The sequence below is a fragment of the Engraulis encrasicolus genome, chromosome 3 (genome assembly GCF_034702125.1).
Source record: "Engraulis encrasicolus isolate BLACKSEA-1 chromosome 3, IST_EnEncr_1.0, whole genome shotgun sequence".
NCBI classification, from domain to species: Eukaryota; Metazoa; Chordata; class Actinopteri; order Clupeiformes; family Engraulidae; genus Engraulis; species Engraulis encrasicolus.
The window spans coordinates 25071927-25085335 of record NC_085859.1 but is presented as its reverse complement, the minus strand read 5'-3'; the positions used below and the strand labels follow the sequence as shown (position 1 = coordinate 25085335).

The following is a 13409-nucleotide window of genomic DNA, read 5'->3' as shown; positions in this document are numbered from 1 at the left end:
ACAGATGCTAATGCAAAAATAGATGGGGGGGGGGTGGGCTGAAAACAGCTCATCTGTAGATATGAGGGGTCTTTAAAAAAGGGGTGTATGTGGTCTAAACAGATTAGAAAGGAGGCCTCTCTCTGTTCTCTGTTATAGATGTGCTTTTACACGTAAGGCAGTGCTATGCTGGTGTAACGATGGTGAAAAGTTCCAAGATACTTCCCCACACAATAAAATAAAATGAACAGTGAAATAAAATAATAGTAGCATGAGCAAAACTCAGATTAAAGCTAATAGGAGTGGCAAAGAGTCATTTAAATATTCTGACAGATAAAAAGTCTACCGTTGCGTTTTATTTTTTTCCTTTCCTGTACACAAGACACACGCTCTCTTGACAGCAAGAGATTGGAGAGGGGGAGGAGGCATGCCACTTAAGTGCTTTTGATTGCAGGAGCTTGTGGCAATATTAAGACTCGTCAACACACCAATGTACTTCTTTAAGGCACCAATCAATCTTGGTCTTTGTGAACTAATGATTCAAAACATGTTGATATGCGCAAGCAGAAACATTTCCATGAAACACAGACAGAAAAAGCAGAGACCAAGTTGCCCCTGCCCCTGATTTCCTGGATTTAGTTTATATAATTTGTTTTAAAAAATTCTCAGCTATGTTAGTGTTGAGCAACAGACAGACATTTACTGTTAATACGAGGATAGAATAGAACTAGTGCTTGAACACTGAAGCAACAATTTTGGTTAGGCTATTAAAAAAAAAAAGGTGAAGGTTTTAACTAACGTTTAAATCGTAAACCAAAACAACCAACAACCAACAGTAGCTTACATGAACTATGGCGTGAGGATTTCTGAAAATGCTACCTAATATAGAGACTTCAATCAGTATGGAGCCTACTGTATTTCAACCTTTGAAATGAAGAGCAATGAAATGAAACAGCATTTGTTGAATATGCTAACACGTAAACCACGTAAATGATGTATGTACTGTATGATGTATACGTATCAAAGGGGGAGCCCTGTCAGATGACTTTGTCCTGGGCCTGGCCAAAGCTGTCAGTTGCCCGGATCACATATACGTACTGTATGTTAAAAAAAGTAATGGGTGAATTAAAGATTGTTCATTGCAGACTGATTTAGTCTCTCCAGAAGCTTGACAATGGTGCAAATAATAGCATATATGGGCCCTGCATTGATTTGACGTGAACGATAATATCATGTGTTGATATGAAGTGGGTCACGTGAATAAAGGAGTTTATGGGTTGTGTATTGTTGTATTGGTGTGAATGATGACAGATATGGGGTGTGTATCGTTACACTGAATTGAATGATATGTGTATGGATTGTGCGTTGATGTTCTGGGGTGAATGATGGAGCATATGGGGTGTATTTTGCGTATTTTGCAGTATTGCAGTAAATACAACCATGTATTAAACATGTATTGATGTATGGGTGTTGGTGAGAACACGTAGGGTCTGGTGCGTTCTTGGCTGGTATTACTGCCACAATATGGAGTTACTGCGCTCTTGGCTAGTATTACTGTCTACTCCCAAACCAATTCCCATTGGAAAGTGCAGCAGTAACTCAACAACACCGCAGTAACTTTTTTGGGGTCATTTTTGCACTTTCAAAATGATTTTACTCTAGAACGGGACGGTGTTGAACCACCATTTTTTGACACAAGACAAATACACGTAAATTCCGAAATATTTTTTTTTTTCGACCATTTTGAGTTACTGCGTTCTTGTTTTGCACGGCAGCATACTGATATGCTGTCATGGTTTGTAATACTTATTGCTCTGAGCTGTCCTGTCTGATTTATCTTCAGTCAAAAAAACAAAAACAAATTGGCAATAGTAATAGGCTAAGAGTACAGAACAATACAAACAGACCAACTGCAGTGACGTTGCTTTGGCAAGCAAACCTTCAGTTACACCTAAAAAAAAGTACATCATGCCCTTGTGGTTTTTTGCTTTGCGTGTGTGTGTATGTGTGTGTGTGTGTGTGTGTGTGTGTGTGTGTGTGTGTGTGTGTGTGTGTGTGTGTGTGTGTGTGTGTGTGTGTGTGTGAGAGAGAGAGAGTATTTGGAATGCTGATGAGGACTACTGTATGGGGTTTGTCCTCTTTGGCCTCATTCTTTTTTTTTTTCTTTTCTTTTTTTCTACATCAGGGGTGGGTAACCTATGCCTCTCGAGAGCCGTTTATCCGCTTATCCGGCCCCCGTCATCATTTTAATTTTATGCGATTTCATGTGAAATATGACACATTTTGTAAAGAAATGTTAGAGAATACATTTGCAATACAAAGTTATATTTTCAGGAGACCTAGTGAAGGGGGCGTCTGTTGTAAAGGTGGCCGCCTTCTATATAGGCCTTAAGTGCGGGGGTAAATTCTGCATTGTGTTCATAGGACTTTGTAAAATTTGAAGTGGCCCCTCCACTGACAAAGGTTGCCCACCCCTGTTCTACATCCTCAAGAGTGCGAAGCACATCTCTCGCAGGTTTTGTTTGCAGTCAAGTAACAGCTGTAGCAAAATCGACTGCACTAGTTTTTTGTTTTTTAAGAAAAAATACATTCATGGTGGAGATGCCAGAGTCAACGAGAGACGGAGGTTAAAAAATCACGAGTTGAGTTTGGCAATCGCTGTCTCAAACACGACATACATTGCTGTACACATACACACACACATGTATGTACACACAGCAACATACCTTCACACATACACACACACACACGCACACACTCACATGCAACTGTGCACACCCATGGTGTGTGTGTCTGTCTACCACTGAGCCACAGCGTAGGTAGCCGTGTCGCTGTCTGTGTTGTGTGGCTGCTGGAGTCTCATCGTCTAGGCTGCCACAGCTCAGTGCTGCCCCCTGGCAGTGAGGAAGAGCACTTCTCTCTTGTGCTGTCAGCCAGGTTTCCTCTTCTTACACCCGTCCCCCTACCCCTTCTCTTGTCTGGGAGCGCACTGCAAGTGCTATACGTGTCGATGCCTCACCAGAAACATCCTGTTTAAGGGCATGGGGTCGAACGTCTGACTCTTGCCGTCTCGCCACCACATCCTGACACTGTCACTGCCCTCGACTCTCCTCCGCTCTCCCCCTAAAGGAGATGCAATGTACTTAACGTACATGCTTGTTTGCGCATGATGCCCTCTCTGTGGCTGTGCTATATGCTCTGTGCTACGCTGTCTATCCGTCTGGCCCTCTTGTCAGAGAAACATGTACTGATTGTCGATAGCCCTCTTGTGTCCCCTGCTGGGGGGCTCCAGTTCGTAGTCCGAGTCCCTCTGTCCCAGGAGGGGGGGCAGCGGGTTGGGGTGCCTCTGCAGCATGGGCCGCCGCCCTACCGACTCGCTCCGGCGTAAGGGGGGCGGCGCGGGCCGGTCCCGGTCCGGCAGGGCGGGGGCTCTCTGTGGAGGCACCGGCGGTGGAGACTGGGACTGGTGGTGGTGGTGGTGGTGGTGATGCTGCTGCTGCTGCTGGTGGTGCTGATGCTGGGGGCTGTAGCTGTGGTGGGTAGGGGGGGAGCCAGAGGGGGACAGGCCCAGGGAGGGGCCAGGGGAGAAGGGGTTGACGGAGGGGGAGAGGCAGGAGCGTCCAGGGGGGGTGCAGAGCGCCAGGCTGGGCTCCGAGCTCCAGCGGTGCAGGGAGAAAGGCACGAGCACGGCTGGGGAGTTCTGGCCTGTTAGGGAAACACACATGCAGAATATTAACTATTAGGACATGCAGTATGCAGTATTTTAATTAGGACATGCACACACACACATACATTAAACGGTATGTTTAAACATTTTAATGTTACATCTATTAGCACTAATACATACAATGTTAATGCCTGAATCCTATATAAGTAACTTTTAAGGCATCTACTAAGCAAATTCAAACATTTGTTAGGCATTTATTCGCTCATGCACAATTAGGGATTTACTGTATTACCAATATAACTTTAGTAAGGACCTAACAAATGTGCAACAAATGTTGCATGTAAAATTGTGTATGCATTGCACACACAAACAAACACACACAGGCAGTCACATACACTCCTCTACCAAAGAACAGAGAGAGAGAGAAAGAGAGAGAAAGACTGAGAGAGAGAGAGAGAGAGAGAGAGAGAGAGAGAGAGAGAGAGAGAGAGAGAGAGAGAGAGAGAGAGAGAGAGAGAGAGAGAGATAGACAGACAGACAGAGACACACACACACACACACACACACACACACACACACACAGACAGACAGACAGACACACACAGACACGCACACAATCAGGCCTCTTCCGAAAAACACAGAATGCACGCTTCCCATTCCCCTTCTGAGAAAGAGGCCATCTTATCTGCATTTGTTTTACCAGGTAAGTGACTAGAAACCAAACCACTGCTGACACAGTAAATCTTCTACACGGCCTTAGTGACTATCTAGGTGTGAGTATTCTACAGTTGTACTGCTTCCTTCACTGGAAATACATAGAGGAGATGACATGACAAGAACGTGAACTGAGGTCAGTCCTATCCACTTCATTCTGCCTCGACCACTGACCTAAATATAAATGTTTTCATGAAACAGAGTAGACTCAGCAACAATTTGAAAGGAGATCCATTGACTATGTTTACATGACGTTTTTAACTCCAAATTAATAATTCAGAATTAAATAATTCCATCGAGTTTACTTTGCTCTTTCATTTATTTACGAATTGTGAAGTGTTTACATGACGTTTTCAAAGCGGAATTAAGCTTTACTCAGAATTAAAGTAAGTTCATTCTGAATTGAATGTCGCATGTAAACGTAGCAATTGTCTCAAGTGTCCCATAGAGATGTATGGAAACTGACGATTTTCTTCCGGTTTCCGTGTCTAGACCCCCACCCCCGGCCGTTGCTTCACTTTAGAACCGAACATACAGCGTCCTCTTATATTCAGGTCAGTGGACTCGATCACTGTCAAATTTTCAGCCATTGTCACTACGTTTCAGGTGACTGGTCAGCTATAATTTTCATAGGTAGCATACAACACAGCAGATTCAATGTCACTGAGACGCTGTATTTAACAACAAAACAAAAGGACAGTTATTTGTTTCAAACAGAAGTTGAGAAATGCTGTATCTCGAGTAAGGTACAGCAATGAACCAACTATCCACAAAAAATAAGTGAATAGGTCACACGGCACAAAAGAGAACACAGGTGTGTGTGTGTCTGTGTGTGTGTGTGTGTGTGTGTGTGTGTGTGTGTGTGTGTGTGTGTGTGTGTGTGTGTGTGTGTGTGTGTGTGTGTGTGTGTGTGTACCTGCGGTGGTGGAGCTGGCTACTACATAGCTGGAGAGCGTGACGTCGCAGGCTGCTCCGCACTCCAGGGGGATGGGGTAGAGGCGGAAGTGGCTGAGCATGTCCATCACCGTGGGGAAGCGCAGGTGCTGCACGCGACACTGGCCCCACTCCGTCAACGACAGCCGCAGATGCTGAGGAGAGAAGCAGAGACAGAGACAGAGAGAGAGTGAGAGAGACAGAGAGAGAGAGAGAGAGAGAGAGAGATGTTGAGTGGGAGGAGAAAAAAGATGGGAAACAGTACACCGAAGGGCTCCCTTTTAATTGATTTTTATCTCTGTGACGTTTCGGGCCATCACGGCCTTTCCTCAGACTGTGTAGCTCTTCCTTACTGTACATGAACTTAACATTTTGACCCTGCATCCAGCTAAAAGAAATTGGATGTGCGCGAGACCTGACTGTGAAAACGTGGAAGTAAGACAGATGGACGGAAGAAGAGTAGAAAAGCACTGGCCACTCTGTCAACTAAAAACACAACAGTGGGGAGAGAGAAAGAGAGAAAAGTGAGAGAGTAAATGGAACTAGAATGAGAGAAGAGAGAAGAGAAGAAGAGGAGAAGGTAGAGCACTGGCGAAAGGCCCAGATGATGTAGAGAGAGAGAGAGAGACTGACAGACAGAGATAGAGAGACAGAGACAGAGACAGAGCCAGAGAGAGAGAGAGACAGACAGAGAGAGAGAGAGAGATGAGGATGATGATGTTGAGGAGGAGGAGAAGGAGAGGAGAGGAGTGCAGAGCAGAGGTAAGCGTGGGGGAATGGAGAGATCAAGAGCAAGAGGAGAGGAGAGAAGTACAAACAGAACATAGGCACAGAGGGTTAGGATTCTCTATTCTATGCATTTAAACCGTCTCTGGTTAGAGCACTGGCCCTTCTCAGGCTGTCTCCGTGACAGACACAGGTGCTCTGAGGGAGAAATGGAGAGATGAAGAATGAGAAAGGGAAAAGAGGTAAAGGAAAAACACAGGATGGAATGGAACAGGATACCTGGATTAGAAGAGCAATGGATAGACAAGGAGGAAAAAAAGAGAAAACTGGTCCCACTATTTTACCTACATACAGTATGTACGTAAGTTGGTGCTGTGGAGAGGTCATGAGGAGAGGAGAGGAGAGGAGAGATGATGAGAGGAGAGGAGAGGAGAGGAGAGGAGAGGAGAGGAGAGGAGAGGAGAGGAGAGGAGAGGAGAGGAGAGGGAAAACTTGTGAAGGGGGAAGAGATAAGAGGGAGACAATGGCAATAAACGAGGAAGAGAAACAAAGATGAGAAAAGAAGAAAAAGGGATGCAGATCAAAAGAAAAAGTGTGCGTAAAGAAGAAAGTGTGTGAAAGAGAACGAAAGAGAGTGATCAAAACAGAGAGAGAGAGAGAGAGAGAGAGAGAGAGAGAGAGAGAGAGAGAGAGAGAGAGAGCTACAGAGAGCCAGGAGAGTGGAAAGTAGGTGAAAGGAAAGGTTACGGGGGACATTTCTCAGAAGAGAGGTACGACAGGAAATGAGTTCTATAAACATGGCAGGATTCAACTATGTGAAACACGCATCCCGAGTAGGTCCCGGCAGCGCTTTCCTCCTTGAAGCTTCCTCCAGACAGGGAAGCGTGACGCACACACAAGTCACAGTGTACACTACAGTGTAGGTGTAGGTATAGGGCGACGGCCTGAAACCACAGCATTTTGCTCGACCAGATGAGAATGTAGAAATCGCTCATACGTCGTCATGCGTCATTTATTTGAGTTCATGTCATTACTATTACCCAAAAACGCAGTTCCTTCAGGATTCAAGCTTGACACAAACCAACATTTACAGCCGGTGCAGGTCCATTGCAAGATATTACATTACACCTGGCGGATGCCCTTATCCATTCATTTTATTAGGCACACATTAGGGAGAGTCCCCAAGGGAGCCATTTCATTCCATTTGATCACCACTTTGCTGACGTTCTTAGCCAGGGCACCTTACAGCACACTAAGGTAACATCTTAGTGCAGATGGAATCATTGATGGCCTATTCACTCCATGCTGAAAAGACTCAACTACATCAGAAAAACGTTGATATGACACTACCAAGACTATTGGGTAACAGATTCAGAACTTCAGACATGACAATGACATAATTCATGACAATAAGGTTGTGTGAGAAGGGGTTATTTAGGTGCACAAAGGGACTCTCCCCCCGCAGCAGTGCATTTGATCACATACAGTACTGTACATTACACCATGTTGATGGTCTTCAACCGAGCGGCTTAGTTTGTTTTCAATTTCGGTGAAGGGACGGGCCCCCTGTCTGTAGCAATGTGGGGTTGAATGCACATTGTTGCTAACCTGATGCAACAGCTGGTCTCAGTTCACTTCAGGGGCCTATAATAAGACGCTGGTTCAGGAGTAAACCAGGTTAAGTTACAAGGTAAATCATGGAATAGAAGAGCCTGGAGTCCTCGTTTTCTTAAGAAATGAGGACTCCAAGCTCTTCTATGAGACGATTTACCTCTCAACTCAACTTGGTTTACTCCTGAACCAGCATCTTGTTATAGGCCTCAGGGAAACGTTCTGACCTTGCATCATTGGGATTTGTTCGTTCCATGTTGAGGCTTGTACAAGTTTGAGTAAACCAATCACTGCTGTTGAACATGTGTGCAATTGCTGAACCATGAAACGGACTCGTCATGGCATCACTTCTGTTTGCTGATTGGCTGAACCATCAAACTTCCTGTTTTTTCTCAATGGTCCTCTATAACACCCGTAGTTTTTGGAGTTAAATAAAACTGAGTTGGCCCTACCGTGGCGCTAACGGTAGGGCACTCGTCTGCTACTCGGCCGACCCGGGTTCGATTCCGGCCTGGATCCTTTGCCGACCCTTCCCCGTCTCTCTCTGCCCACTAACTTCCTGTCAAACTCTTCACTATGCTATCATAATTAAGGGTCAAAAATGCCCCAAAAAACGTTTTGTTTTGTTTTTTTTAATTGAGGCACAAAGTGGCGATAGCCTGGCTATACTGATGTTGCAGAACCTTTTGTCCTTTCTCACAGAAAAAGACAGCCCATTTTGCTGGAGTTATATAGAGCCATGCTGGCACAGTGGGGAGATCGCTGTTGTCTCATCTGGTCAGATTTATTCAGCGTATTTTTTGGACGTCTTTCAATGATTGGAATGCTCCAACTGGAGCCATATTACATCTCTCCTCCTAATCAAATTGGGAAGATCCAAACAACTGGCACATTTCAGTGAGCTTGTTGTCAAATAGCAAATGGAAAAATAGATTGTGAGAAAGATCTACATGGTACAGATGTAATCTGCTCTCCCACCAAAAGCTTGATACTATATGAAGCAATCCAAAATGAAGTCCATCATTCATGGAAATTGGAATGGTATTTTTCATTTCACACCAGTTCACTTTCAAGAAATGTGTGAGTGAGAGCTCCATTCATTCTCCTAGTCCATAGGGCATGGCATGGCTGCCATAAGATTGCACTTTAGAGCCTTACATCATATGGATCCAGGAAGAAACTCCTTATGAATTGTCTCCACCTCATCGATCATGTCTTTTTTTTCCCTTTTTTTGGGAGGTCTTTTTGACTTATGATAGGACAGTGAAGGTGGCGACAGGAAGCGGGGAGAGAGAGAGACGGGGAACGGCCGGGGAAGGGCCGTCAAAGGGCCGGGTCAGCCGCATGGCAGAGGAGTGCCCCACCGTTTGGCCACGGCAGGGCCTGCGCATCAATCGCCTCAGTCGTACAGTAGAGTACATACCTTTGCCTTGCCCTGGTAGTTGAATGTGAGGACGTAGTCCCCGCGCCGCGTCTCACTCTGCCGCACCAGGAAGACACCGTGGCCCTCCAGGCCCTGGCCCTGCACCAGGTGGGCCGCCTTGACCCGCGAGATGGGCCCGTGGAACCAGGGGTACGAGGACAGGAAGTGATGCGTCTTGTGGTACACGCGCTCCGGCGGCGAGAAGGAAGGGGAGCCTGTAAGTCAAGTGAAGCCGTGTCAAGCCAAGTCAGGTTTATTCACCGGGATATATACCCCATTTACAATTTTTGTCAATTGCTAACAAGCGCTTACACATACTTTGGATACTTTTTCTAAACTCTTAACACAGATTACCACCTACCAAGCACAATTGGCCAAACAGTTCATTTTCTTCTCAAAAGCACACACTGTTAAATATACACAAAGAAATGCATTCATTGACTGCTAATTGTGTGAAAAAGGCATGCAATGTGTCAACTGTATGGCAATGGAAAGCCCTTGGTGTGCTAACTGTATTAAGAGTTTTGCAAATGTCGCTGAGGTTTGGCCAAAAGCTTGCTAGCAATGGAAAAAAACTGTAATACACAATAAGGCAACCCAATGTGCTTTACAGATTATAACGAAGATAAAACAATGTAAATATGGAACTAAGACAAAATATAAAATGGCAAAAACAGAAGGCGGACAGAAGAAAGGAGTGCCTGTTTGAAGTTAAACTATTAGAGGAAGTGTTAGACTAGAGGAAACGCAACACAGGTGCTAATGGTATATTTTTGATTGTTCTATTTTACTCATTTGACCTTTATTTTACCAGGAAGGTCCCCCTGAGGTATGAAAATCTCTTCAGCCATGGATTCCTGGAAGATTTTTGCATATTTTCTCATAGTGGAAACATAAAGATAATTTCTTATTTGTTCAGTAGGATTTTGAAAAAAAAAATCTTGACTGCACCAAATTAATTCTGAAGTTCTGCCGTACATGGTTGGATGAATGACTGAAACCATCTCAGCAGCATTATGTTGAGCCTAAAAAAATAGTCAGTGTTGCTTTAAGCTTCCTTGACTACCCACATAATGTTATAACACTATTGTTTTGGAGAACACTTAACACTTCAGGTTTTGTTATTACTATACTATTCCCAAGTAGCCCCAGGCCCAAAGTCAATTGGCTGGCATGTCCAGAGTCAATACTCCTATTGTATGGTTTGTTTGCCCAGTCAGAGGGTCTAGTTGGGTCTGTGAAAATCTTGATTTGGTCTTTGGTCTTTGTCTCATGGTCTGTGTGTGTGTGTGTGCTGCGCGTATGCATACAAGTGCTATACTGCCGTACAAAACAAGAACGCAGTAACTCTGATTCCTGGTAAACTGAGAAAAAAGTTTCCCTTCTGGACGGACAACTGTATTGTCGGTAAAGTGGTGGTGACACTTTCATGTACATTTTTTAGGGTATACATCTATGCACACACAAAAAAACCCCGAAAAACAACATTCATGTCTTTTCACCACACAAATGGAGTTACTGCGTTCTTGGCTAGTATTACTGTCTACTCCCAAACCACTGCTTCAATGGAAAGTGCAGTAACTACACGTGACTTCCTGCATTTTTGGCTTGTAAGATGTAACCTCTTAAAACCAAAACACCACAGTAACTTCCTTTTTTGTAATTTTTGCACTTTCAACATGATTTTTCTCTGAAACCGGACAATATTGGACTACAGGTTTTTTTTTTACACAAGACAAAGGAGGTATTTTAAAGACCATTTCCGATCTAAACTCAATTTCGTCCAGATATGCGATTACTGTGTTCTTGTTTGGTACAGCAGTACAGTCATACCCACCCTGGCTGGTAGACTCAGAGCTCTCTCTCCTGATTGCTGTGCTGGTGTCTCCCAGAGACGACGATAGCAGCTGCAAATCCACACTGTCAGACCTACGCACACACACACACACACACACACACACACACACACACACACACACACACACACACACACACACACACACACACACACACACACACACACAAAAATAAACTTGATTACACCTGATGTCACATATAAAAGAACATTACATGAAAGAAGCAGTGATGGTGACAGTCATCAGCCCATAATGAGGGTCATATAGTTCCAACTCAGGTGATACAAAAGACTAAAGGCCAATTTATACTTATTGGCGCTGACGGTTGCAGAGCCTGTGCAACCGTCTGTGCGCGACCACACCCCCCGCGCAGAGGCTCTGCAACCGTTGTCGCGCGCCTCAAGAAAATCCTGACTACATGTCAAACACGTGCGAAGGTCGCAGAGAAAACGGCGCTGTGATTGGTCGTCTCGCTACTGCCCTGTTCTTGTGGCGGCATAGTTCTCCGGTAGTTTACGAGACCCAAACTGTCAACATTCTGTGAAATACGAACGCTTTCTTTCTAGTGTGAGTAAATAAATGAAGCTACAATGACTGAATTAGTAAGTAACAAACAAACAATAAACCAGTTTAGCACTCGCGGCACAATGCCTGCAGTCTGACTACTGTACTGTAGCCTTGTAGCTATGTAGCCAAATGTGGCTAACGACATGAGACCTCATGCGCAGATCTATAACATCAACAGTAGTTAGCGACCAGAACCAACGGGCGCTGTTGCTGAACTATAATCTGCCCTTAACAAGAGCAATCAGATATGGCAACCTGGCGCCGTTGACAACGCCTGATGCATATGATGCTGTGCATTTGGTGCCATGCTCAGGCGACCAAAAACACTGCAGGCAGACACCCAAACAGAGAGACAGACAAACAGACAGGCAGACAAGGTATTTGCAATGCCTATAATAATAATATTATTAATAATTAATTAATTAATAATAATAATTATTAATCCAAATGAAACCTGCTTTGATTATGCTAGCGTCATTTCGTTAACCATCATGTGATGCATGTCATGTAGGCTCTAATCCTGATCTAGTCAGATCTCAACAGGGGTGCCTCAAGGCTCACTCCTTGGGCCCCTTCTTTTTAACATGTGCACCACTTCCCTGAGCCAGATAATCCTGTCACGCAGCTCGTTGCATAGCTGTTATGCAGATAACGCGAAGTCATATGCCTGTCTTTCACTGCCTGATGCCACAGTCTTGGAATTCACAGTATCTTCACTGTCCCACATAAATGAGGGAACCTGACCTTGAAATACCTAAGACATATGGAAACTCCTGCTTATCCTAAGAGAGAGTGAGAAGTGTTTGGAGAGACGGAGAGATAAAAACAAAGAGAGAGAGAGCGAGAGAGAGAGAGAGAGAGAGAGAGAGAGAGAGAGATGCTAATACCCATACTGCCTTGCAAAGGCAAATTGCAGTGACTATTTATTTTGTCCAAAAAAAGTTTCAAGGTTGGCGTAGTTACTGCACTTTGCCATTATTGGGGAGCATAGGAAGAAAGTGACAGAGATAGAGATGGACAGAGCAATAGAGAGAGAGCTAGAGTGAGACATAGAAAGAGAGAGGGGGGGGGGGGCAAGGAAGAGCAGGAATGGAAGGAGGCAGTGAAAAGACAAAGAGTGGAGCCCTTGAGAAAGATAAGTTACCAGTAAAAGAGAGCAACAGACAAAGAGAGGGACGGAGAGAGAGAGACAGAAAGAGAGAAAGGGGAGAGAGAAAGAAAGAAATGGGTCCGTGGCAAGGTCTAGGAATAGAGTTTCTCAACAGGGGCTCTAGAGCCCCCCCCCAGGGGGTATTAGGAAGCCCTCAGGGGGCGTTGAGAAGGAGACAGCTGAGATGGGGTCGCTCAGTTGCAAACCGGGTGGCACAAGTCTATTTTATTTTTTGAACACGAAGAGTGCCGGTGGCAGGCTTTACGGTGAGGTCACGGGGGACGTTTGTTCAAAAAAGGTTGAGAAGCGCTGGCCAAGAGGAAGCGGGTGGGGAGGGGACTCTAACAAAGGCCTCGGGCCCGGACAGGAAGTGGCTCTTGTAGTTCTTGGACACACCAAATGTTATTGTATTTGATACCTATGATCCTATGCACCAACGCCATCCTACACACACACACGCACACACACACATTAACACACACACACACACAAAAACACACACACACACACACACACACACACACACACACACACAAACACAAACACACACAGGCGCTCGCACACACACACACACACACACACACACAAAAACACACACACGCTCGCACACACACACACACACACACACACACACACACACATACACACCCACACAAACACACACCCACACACATATACAAACACGTAAAACCCCAAATTACAGGCAAGATGCAAGAGGGGCTGAAGGATAGCAGAGAAAGAAAGTCTGAGATAGAGGAGGAGGTAGAAAGTGATAAAAAAGAA

At 44.9% G+C, this 13409-nt stretch overlaps 1 protein-coding gene across 1 annotated transcript in view; it reads right to left on the bottom strand.

The window, feature by feature from the left end:
- Window positions 1-1699: 1699 nt before the first annotated feature.
- Window positions 1700-13409, bottom strand: part of sh2b3 (SH2B adaptor protein 3) — an 85239-nt gene continuing 73529 nt past the window's right edge. The window contains exons 6-9 of the mRNA XM_063193648.1: window positions 10891-10982; window positions 9054-9268; window positions 5277-5448; window positions 1700-3684 (exon numbers count right to left, since the gene is read on the bottom strand). Of these exons, the coding sequence (XP_063049718.1) occupies window positions 3212-3684; window positions 5277-5448; window positions 9054-9268; window positions 10891-10982 (952 nt within the window). The 3' untranslated portion in view covers window positions 1700-3211. The remainder of the gene's footprint in view (window positions 3685-5276; window positions 5449-9053; window positions 9269-10890; window positions 10983-13409) is intronic.